General features: G+C 43.5%; 2 protein-coding genes across 5 annotated transcripts in view; both read right to left on the bottom strand.

The window, feature by feature from the left end:
• LOC108425280 (homeobox protein Hox-A2a) overlaps positions 1-2,590 on the bottom strand; it is a 3,315-nt gene extending 725 nt beyond the window's left edge. Inside the window, exons 1-2 of the mRNA XM_017693848.2 lie at positions 861-2,590; positions 1-284 (exon numbers count right to left, since the gene is read on the bottom strand). The exon at positions 1-284 is cut by the window's left edge and continues 725 nt beyond it. Of these exons, the coding sequence (XP_017549337.1) occupies positions 1-284; positions 861-1,227 (651 nt within the window). The 5' untranslated portion in view covers positions 1,228-2,590. The remainder of the gene's footprint in view (positions 285-860) is intronic.
• A 2,412-nt stretch (positions 2,591-5,002) lies between these two features.
• Positions 5,003-10,000, bottom strand: part of hoxa3a (homeobox A3a) — a 30,194-nt gene continuing 25,196 nt past the window's right edge. For all 4 annotated transcript variants that reach the window (XM_037535373.1, XM_017693845.2, XM_017693844.2 and 1 more), the window contains 2 exons: positions 7,913-8,465; positions 5,003-6,076 (listed from right to left, as the gene is read on the bottom strand). In XM_037535373.1, coding sequence (XP_037391270.1) covers positions 5,268-6,076; positions 7,913-8,348 — 1,245 coding nt within the window. In that variant the 5' untranslated portion in view covers positions 8,349-8,465 and the 3' untranslated portion in view covers positions 5,003-5,267. The remainder of the gene's footprint in view (positions 6,077-7,912; positions 8,466-10,000) is intronic.

The following is a 10,000-nucleotide window of genomic DNA, read 5'->3' as shown; positions in this document are numbered from 1 at the left end:
GTCCTCAGCGGCCGCAGGGTTCATTGGCTTCTCCTGGCTGTCTTTGGTCTGGGTCTGCCGCTTATGTTTCATACGGCGGTTCTGGAACCACACTTTCACTTGGCGCTCGGTCAGGTCCAGCAGCGCTGCTATCTCCACGCGGCGAGGCCGACATAAATACTTGTTGAAGTGGAACTCCTTCTCCAGCTCTAACAGCTGTGTGTTTGTGTACGCGGTCCTCAGCCGTCGCGAACCGCCTCCTCCTCCACTGGCCAAACCAACCTCGGCTGGAAGCTCGGGCGAACCTGGAACAACAGGGCGCCCAACCTTATGAGTATAGATAGTAATCACAGAAGAATTCAGGCCTATCTTTTCCTAGAAGGTGTAGCGGAGCAGAAGTTTGCACCAGGCTATGGCTGAACTTTACTAAGTGGCCATGGTGCAGTCTGTAAAAATCCCCGTAAAACAAGATTAAGAGTATAAAAAGGGAATCTGGCAGGGGCTTTGCAGCTCATAAATTGCAACGCTAAGCTATGTGGCGCGTGCTCCAGTCCACTCGCGGTGCATTTAATGAATGCACAAGCAGTCCTACGCAGGACAACAGTAATCCATCATTCTTCATCGCTGTCAGATATCAAAAAGTCTTGGGGATCGAGGCGCGACAAGGATGGTTAGAGAAGGTCAAGATAGGCAATTGTAGAGCTTTCTTTTCATTACAGTTCTTGTGTGTGTAATAGATAATTGGTTCGCCTCAGTCGTACATCCTAGAACTGAGGAGACAACATGGCGTTGTAAGTTATCGAGCTCGTTTCATTACTCATTCTTCTAGTGGCCGTCATCTCTCACATCATCCCCCCTGTCCCTGGTCGCTCTCCACTCACCTTTTGGGGAAAAGCATACGGGTCCTGTTGCTGGAACCGCGGCGGTGGTAGACTGCGCAGGGTGGTAGTTTTTCTTGGAGGCCTTCTTCTCGCGCATCCACGGGTACTCCGGCGGCAGCGAAGCGGCAGGCAGTGGGCTGCCCCCGTCCAGGCTGTGCCGGGGTCGTCCATGGCGAGGCTGGCTCCCGGGACTTAGGCTAGGGATGGTGTGCTCGAAGGGAGGCGGGATGAGCGGGTGCGCGAGCGCTGGGCCCTTGATTGATGAGCTTTGAAATGAGTCGTCGACAGGGGGAAAAGACGTCAGGCACTCCGCGAGCGACGGCCGGCTATTGATAAAACCCGTTTCACGCTCGAACTCGTAATTCATGTTGCTGTCTCGCGAGGAGAGAAAGTTTACCTCGCTATTGGTGACTTGGAAAAAAGCGTCTTCGATCAAAAGATAACAAGGCTGATATGAAAATAAGTGCTACTTATTGTTTGTGATATGCTGATTATAGTCCTAGGTGGACCGTTCCACTATTAAAGTATTGAATTCATGGAAACATGGTTGAAATTGGACCGAAAGCCTGTCACATGACTGCCTCTGCCCAATGACAATTTGGGGTTTAATCAAAAGAAGCCACTGTCTGAACGATCGATCCAAAAACAGTCCTGTAAACAGCGAATCGCCCCGGAGGGAAGTCAGATTTATTTACATCGGTGTTGTAGTTATTCCCCCTGTTTTTGCGGTAAATAAAGCAATGCCCTTTAGGCTTGGCAAACATCAGGTTCAGAATATTTTCCCCTCGTTGTAGCCGGTGCATCCCGGTGTGACGGGACCATAGAGCGTCCCTCCTCCCTCCTCTGCTATCGCCGCACGGACTCGTGCACACTTCTTATGTATTGTTTCAAAAAATGTCAGGAGAGCAGTCTTGCACCCACACATCAGCCTGAGCCGTCCACGCTACGCCTGCTCCGATTAGAAAAGTCAACCATTCATCTCCCGCATCCTGACATGACACAACTCCCACATTTCAGCCCGGCTCCTATTACTCTTCAGTGGGGTGCTGTATAGCCTGCTTATGCACACGTATGTGGCGCGCATAGGCGGCCCTCATAGAACTACATTCATGGACACATTTAGACACGTTTGGTCCTAGGCGCGTGCACATCTAGCCTCAAAATCTACAACAGTCTGTAACATTAGCAATAAATTTTGAACTACTTTTTTCAAATACCTGCTTAATGTGAGGGACACAAATAAGGACACCAACAATACTGCATTATTTTGAATGACGACATCTAAATTTGAGCTAAGACTGCATCTAAAGAATACGACAGCCTCGTACCCCCACAGCACATTTAAACCTTCTAACTGTGCCGGAGAGCAATGAACTATTTCAATGTATTTTGCAGTCATAAATTAGCAATGCTTTTAGGGTGACGAATTTATGTTTGGTCAACTCTGTTTTTTCTCCATTAACAGATAAGGAAGAAAACCTGCTCGGGTGGCTATCGAAGAAAGTGGGTAATCATTACAACGAAACACTCTATAATTGTCCAGCATCTCTCATGATGGTATGTAAACATAAGGGTCACTCATTATGTAGCACTAATGAATGCATGCATATATGTAGAAACTCAAATAACATTGAACCCCTTAAATTGCCAAATCGACGTGCCCAAAGTTTTAATATACACCATAACCGAAGAATGGCTCAACCAGTTTGCAGAAGTCTCTGTGGTTAGTGAATAATAAGCCTTAATATGTAATAATCCTGGGATTTTAAGGGGCTAATAAGAAGAGCCGTTTTCAATTCATCATACAGTCTATTTCTTATTAGAACCAGGGCGCCTCTCTGCATTTTTTTCTTTTTTTCCCTCATTTTTGCAGGGCATGTTTGAAACGTAAGGGAACGAGTGTCCAGGCCTCTCGCCGTTTTAGTGCTTATATACTAAACAAAGAGTCATGGAAGCCTGGGCGCGATCAATCTTACTCGCCAAAAGGTCTGACAGCCTCGTACCCCCACAGCACATTTAAACCTTCTAACTGTGCCGGAGATCAAATCCAGCCAGGAAGAGAGGCAGAGAAAATGCCTTTACAAACGCTCGCTTCTGTTTCATTTTCTTCGTACACTCGAGCTAATGAACTTTTTTGGGGATAGAGCAAAATCAGAGGCGCAATACGCAAACGGTGAGTAGCTTACATCGAACTATTCTTTCATTCGATAGGACTGTTGAGTCGTTAGTTTTGCTTGTGCTCAACGCTATTGCATTTAAGGCTATTTTAAGAGGGCGGACTGGAGAAAATGGCTTTTGTGTTGGAGGTTAGTGAGTGGGAGGCTTTCAGTTTTGCGCGCATTGAAAACGTGACCCACAGATTTTTTTTTCCCCGGCATAAAATTCAACCTTATGGTCTGTCAGTTTTTAGCCTCGTTTTTTCCTCTTCAAGTATCTAATTTTATTTATGATCCAGTGCATTCTATACACCCCCATTCTTTCTTTGTGTGTCTTTCTCGTGCACACACTGAAGATCAGTTGCTCTGGCTCGTCCTGCTAACCATATGCCAGAAGCCGCGCCGAGGCCACAGACCACTGCTGTTTTGGAAAAGACGATTTTCGATCAGCTCAAATTGTAAAACGAGGCGCTGTCATTTTTATGATTCGCGGTCATAAATACCGTCGACACCAAGAAGAATAAGGCGTGGAGCCGCTGATCTAAGCTGTCGTGAAATAAATGCATTGGTTAGCAGCAGATGTGTATTTAAGATCGTTCAGATTGCACGCTAAAAATAGATCTGTACACGGGAGCAAATGCAAATATTATACTATATATATTAGAAATGTCGACATTTGTTCGCGTTGTAGTAATAAATACTAATCCGTCGCTAAACAGCTGACGCAAATAGAGCTGCATATTAATTCCAGAGCAGCGTTTCTGAAATGACCTGGTAATACTCGACGTCCCTGCAGAGACTTTTTAAAATAATGCTTATTTACGCCGCGAGTGATCAGCTCCAAATAGAATTTAATTTAGTTTGAAGTTGTTAGTTGTTTCCTCACTTTAGTGCACGTAAATATTCCTCGAGGCGTATTTTATACAGCCGGTTGCTTTTTATGATAATGGATTTGAAAAAAAGAAGAAGACAAAAACAGTCTTTTCCGAATACGTTTCATGTTGAACATTTTGGGTTTTTTTTCGTGTTTAAGCTTTTCCTCTCACAGGCGCTGCTCGAGGCTCTGGGAAGCTGTCACAGTATAATGGATGAGTTTGCTCTTAGGAGCGAGGCCTGGACTGCTCGAGCTGCACACCCACAACAAGACGCAAGAACTAAACTCATGGATTATGTATGCTGAGTATCTTTAAAACCACACAACAAACTCAGTTATGTAATTTGAACGTTATAAATATCCATTCAAAAGCTTTCTTGGTAAAAAACCTACTAAGGCTAATTAATAGAATTATTATTATGATTATTATTATGATGATGATGATGATTATTATTATTATTATTATTATTATTATTATTATCATTATTGTTATAGACCCCACTTGAATCATTTATGAATGCTTCAGTCTGTCTCATTTTGTCTTATTTATTTCTTCAACTGGAGCAGCATGGAATGTATGACATCGAAACAAATTTATGACAAATAAAAGTTCAGAATGCCAGATTTCTGTTTGCTGTCTTTCTCTCCACACTTATTGCATGATTGTGTTTGACCACTATCAAGTAGCTTAGCCACTTAGCACCGGTCAGCTGTGTTTCAGCATACACATAACCAAAGAACAATGGCCGACTCCATTTTGCCTTCGCCCCATGCTTCTCAGGGGTCCAATCCATAATACTAGAAATTCATAGTCCATTGAAGTTTAAAATAAATAAGATTGAAAGTCCTGCACGGCACGAGTTCGAGCAGTAAGCCAGCTGAGCATCCTTCCTCAAGTGCAACAAAATGCAAATAAGAAACAAAAAAGGAGAAATCATCGATTGTGGACAAACAAACCTAACACAACTTCAAATTCACATTTAGAAGAGAAAATGTGTTTCACTATACCCTGTTTGATTTTCCTTAAAATAAAAAAATTATATATATATATATATATATATATATATATATATATATATATATATATATATATATATATATATATTCGATGCTGAAATAAAGGTGGCATCATGCATACATGCCCTCGCATGGTGTCCCACACAGACCGCCAAGGCTGTGGAACTAATAACACTATTTTGAACAGCAACAACAAAAAAAAAATCATAGAAAATTATTCAGGCAACAAGAAAAGGTACTAAACTACTTCACTCGCGAGAACTATAAGGACTGAAAAAAGAGAAAAGAATAGCTGTGGCAATGAAGCAGTGGTAGGTGTGCCAGTGGACAGAGAAAGTAAAAGGGAACAATGATCCCAGATTATAGGTGAGTCAGTTTAGGCGCTTCCTGAATTCTTCCCTGAGAGTAGTGCGGTGTAAGGTCTGTGTATGTGCATTGGCTTGGCTCGCACGCGCCATGATGATGGCTGTTCCCCATGGTGATTGCGCCGTTGTAGTCGACGCTGCCATGAGGAGGCTGAGAGAGATGGCTGAGGCCGAACACTGAGGCCCCTGTGTTGGCCATGGTGTCCATATAGCCTCCGTTGCCCCCGACATAAACGGGGCTGCCCTGCACATGCGTCCCATAGTTATTGTTGCCTTGGAGATGGTGCGTGTCGTATTCAGGCGTGGCCGAACCCGTTCCCGAATAGCGCTTCTGAGAAGGCGGGCAACTACTGCTCAAGGAAGTGTTGAGAGGAGGTGGATATGACGTAGGAAGGCTGTAGGCGTTGGACTGAGGTTTGCTATAGGGCGTCGGGGACGGGGCATCGTAGGGCACGCTGTTGACCATAGAATGCATCGAGCTTAAGTATCCACCCCCTCCCACGCCCATTCCACCGGAAGATGGCAGAACAGGGCTCTGTGGGGACTGTCCCCCCGGTGAGGGCATCATCCCGAGCCCCTTTTGATCCTTCTTATACTTCATTCTGCGGTTCTGGAACCAGATCTTTATCTGGCGCTCTGTCAGGTTGAGGAGATTAGCCATCTCCACTCGTCGCGGGCGGCACAAGTAGCGGTTGAAATGGAACTCCTTCTCCAGCTCCACCAGCTGAGCGCTGGTGTACGCCGTCCGGGCGCGTTTGGAGGCGGAGGAGTTGGGAGGACTCTTGTCTCCAGGGCAGCTCTCCACTGAGTGATAAAGACAGGAGACACCAGTTAGTGTAATGAGCAATTATAATATGAGAACCACAAGGTTCTGTGAAGAAGGTTTTACAAAGAAACCCAAGTGAAACGCGTACGCCATTGCATTCTACTCATTGGACAGTTCTCACAAGGACAAAACAGCGCCCCTAGCGGAACGCAGACACCTCATTAAATCCCTGCCTCTTGTGTAAATACAGCGTCGTATTAAACGCTGAACTGAAGAAATGTAACTAAAAACACTCACATTTACATTTTTAAAAGAAGTACACAGAGGGAGAGAAACATGCAGAGGAAGTGGATCAGAGGCACGATACGTATATGACATCACATGCTGGCTGTATTTTTTTATTCTTCAAAACTCAGTGTGAATGAGTGTGTATGCTACATGTGTTACCCAAGCTACATATTTTCTCATTTATGATTGTTTTAAAGCTTGCATGGAACAATTTCTTTCTCTTTCGCGTCCTGTTTTTAAGGTGAATGAATAAACACATTAAACAACATGACAATTATCAGCATAATCACTTAAGTAACTAACTAACTAACTAAATAAATAAATAAATAAACAAACCTTAGTTAACTGATCAACAGAGTGTATACAGACAGTGCGGGGTCAATGGATAGACGTTGAATTACCGTACAGGTCAATATGATACGATACATTTAATACACCAGCAGGTAGATAGACATACAGACGACAGACAGGCAGACAGACAGACGGACAGACAGGCAAACAGACAGACAGATAGACAGACAGATACACAGGCAGACAGACAGACAGACAGACAGATAGATAGACAGACAGGCTGACAGACAGACAGACAGACAGATAGATAGATAGATAGATAGATAGATAGATAGATAGATAGATAGATAGATAGATAGATAGATAGATAGATAGATAGATAGATAGATAGATAGATAGATAGATTCGCTAACTTCTGATTGGACCTAAAGTATGTTGACAAACGAAAACAGGTGTCTGGTATGTGTGGACCAACGTGGCCTACAGCAGCACGTTCACATGTGCTATACCAATCTATCTAATAGGCGTAAACGATTCCCTCAGTAATGTAACTACAAGATCGCATTTTTGCAACAAAAGGAAAGCTGTTTGCTGGAAATAAAGTTTAATGTAATATTTGAATTATTAGGTAGTTGTGTATTAAGTCGCTGGTCGAATTTGCAGTTTTCAATTAGGTCTTAACGAAAGTTAGCGAAGTTAGACAAACTATCGAAGTGAAGCTTGAGAGACCAATAAGCAACTTCAGCATATAGCGTAACCTAACAGTTGTCTATATGGCTCAATAAGAGGGAATCTCAGATTCCAAACGGGTTTAATGGCAATAACCCGTTGTAAGCAGCTGTAGAGCAAAAAAAGTGCTTTTAATGTTTACATGCACCGAGGGGTGGCAAATAAGTACAATGTAGTACATTAACACAATTATTGATGAAACAAGTAAACTTAAAGAAAGCATTTGTGTTGATACATCTTATTGGATTCGTTTTAGTCATGATTTTTCAGTGTAGCCTATTCTGAATTGTATTTACACTCTTCAGCTTACCAAGTTGTTCAAACAACTTAACACGGCTCGGGAGAACAATCAGTCCTCATGCTAACTGTATCAGTTATGTTCTATTTGGAACTGTTAAGCAATATTACCTCGCTGTAGTCACGAACCACATTTTAGGCAATTACATGTATTACTTGTCAGCGACTGATTTATAAAAGCACGTTACTTCGCCTCATGTATTTTGGAATATCATTGAATACCATTGTAAGATTAATTTTTTATTGTGCAGACTAATGGTTGTAATCACCTGAACTGGTGCTAGAGGATTTCTGCTTGGTGTTCTGACGCGACTCCTTCATCCAGGGGAAGATTTGCTTGCGGGTGGCCAAAGTTGGGGAGCCGTGCCCTGGGTTCTTTGCACTCTGGCTATTACTTGGGTTTTGAGTCAGGGCACTGGGGGACGGCACTCCTGCAGAAACGGCGGGGGGCTGATCATCGTCGGGTGCTGGGGTCGCTTGGGTTCCTTTGCTCTGCAGGCAGCCCTCAGCGATTTCGCTGGGCTTCTGCACCGTCGCGGAGCCGGCAGGAGACTGCAAGGAACAGGCCGGCCGGTGGTAGTCACTTTCCACATGAAGGGCCTGGAGATATTGCTGCTGATTGGCATCATAACCTACGCCATTTGCACTTTGATAGGGGTAGCCACTGTAAATTGCCGAACTGTCGTAGTAGGTCGCCTTTTGCATCTCGCCGTTTCCCAATGTTTATTTCACTAGCTGACAGGGTCCTGACACCGTTGTAGAAGAACATTGGCACAACGTGGTCACGTGACTCCTCTCCGCCTATGGGCTCCTCGGGTGAACCTAAGGCGAAAGGAGATACGGTGAGCGAGTAAAATAGGCCCTATCCATCTTACTTTTCAAAGCCTGCCTGACACCAGGGAGAGATCGCGAGAGTGGGTCGCCACTTACCTTATGGTGGACTGCAACAATAGCCAACATAACCCAGCCAACATAGCACCGTGAACACTGACAATGCAGAGACTACATCCAAATGAACAACCACCTAGACACTTGGAAAATAAAAGCTACCCCAAGAGTACATGTGAACTCACAAATAAATGCTTTTACATGGTTGGCTTGGACGTAGTATCATTACATTGTGTGGTGTTTATTTAAACTTAGAGGATTTACAGGTTAATGAAAGAATTATTCACTGAAAGGCTCTTAAAGGAACCGAAAGTAATTCTTCTTTTCCATCGTTCTAAGCTTCTCAAGTTAGTGGAGGATTAGCATGTATGCCTCTATGAGTGAGACAACTGCATTTTATTTTCCTGAACTTGAAGAACACGGGCAGTCTACCACCGGGTATGTTTTCAATGAATGTCACAAAGTCTCAAAGGCGAAGTTACCACTATTTACAATAAGAGTTGGGCTAAAACAGTTGTTATACAACATGTTAGCAAGTCCTTGGTTTATTGGTGGATCTGCAGGCTGTTTCCTCTAAACCCAGCTCTCTGCGTGTGGGTTCGGGTTCGGCGAAGGAACTTCCTTCTTTTTCAGTCTCAACTTCAGGCCGCTCTCCACAGCTGTCCACGACACCATAACGACCGCATTCCCCACCTTTCGCGTATGCACAACAAAGATGGATGGAGGTCCTATGGGGAACCTGAAAAACCGGGCGGGCGCGCGTCTCTATGACCACGCCGTGAACCTTTCCTCGCCAGCCCATAATAATGGCTGCTGTCGGTGTGTACACAGCACCGGTTGATGTATGAGGGTTACTACGTTAGAGGGAGAAAGAGAGAGGCAGCACGAGAGCCCGGTAACTGATGGCAGGCGGCTTTATGTGTGTGCGCAACGACGGCCAACACATTAAAGGAAATTGCGAGGAAAAAAATGAAAAAAATCCATTTGATACAATTTACAGATTAGGCTAAACATAATGTACATCCAGTGGAGCTGGTATAGCAGATAATAAGTGCTTAAGGAGAGGTTAGATAATGAGAGTTTGAGAGCAAATAAATATATTAAAGGGAATTATAGAATTTATATCGGTCCGAAAATGTCCTTAGATACAGGAATTACCATTATATTTTATAAATGTAGGTCAATTTGCGTTTTTATTCAGTACGTTTATTGTCATGGAAAATCTCCCTTTGGCTTTATTAATAGGTTTATGTTGCATCAATTAATAGGTAATTATAAAAAATACTGTTTTGACTTTGAGCAATAAATTATTTAATCAGACATTAGTGGAAAATTATGACTAAGATTTCCCAAAGCTAAATTTCCTCCAGTTAGTTAAGCAGCCGTACGTGATTTAACTGTAGCCTCCAATAACAACAACACAACAACAATTAATATGACAACATTAGTACATTAGTAGTAGCCGTAAT

Source organism: Pygocentrus nattereri, chromosome 27 (genome assembly GCF_015220715.1).
Source record: "Pygocentrus nattereri isolate fPygNat1 chromosome 27, fPygNat1.pri, whole genome shotgun sequence".
NCBI lineage: Eukaryota > Metazoa > Chordata > Actinopteri > Characiformes > Serrasalmidae > Pygocentrus > Pygocentrus nattereri.
This window is presented reverse-complemented; position numbering and strand designations above follow the sequence as displayed.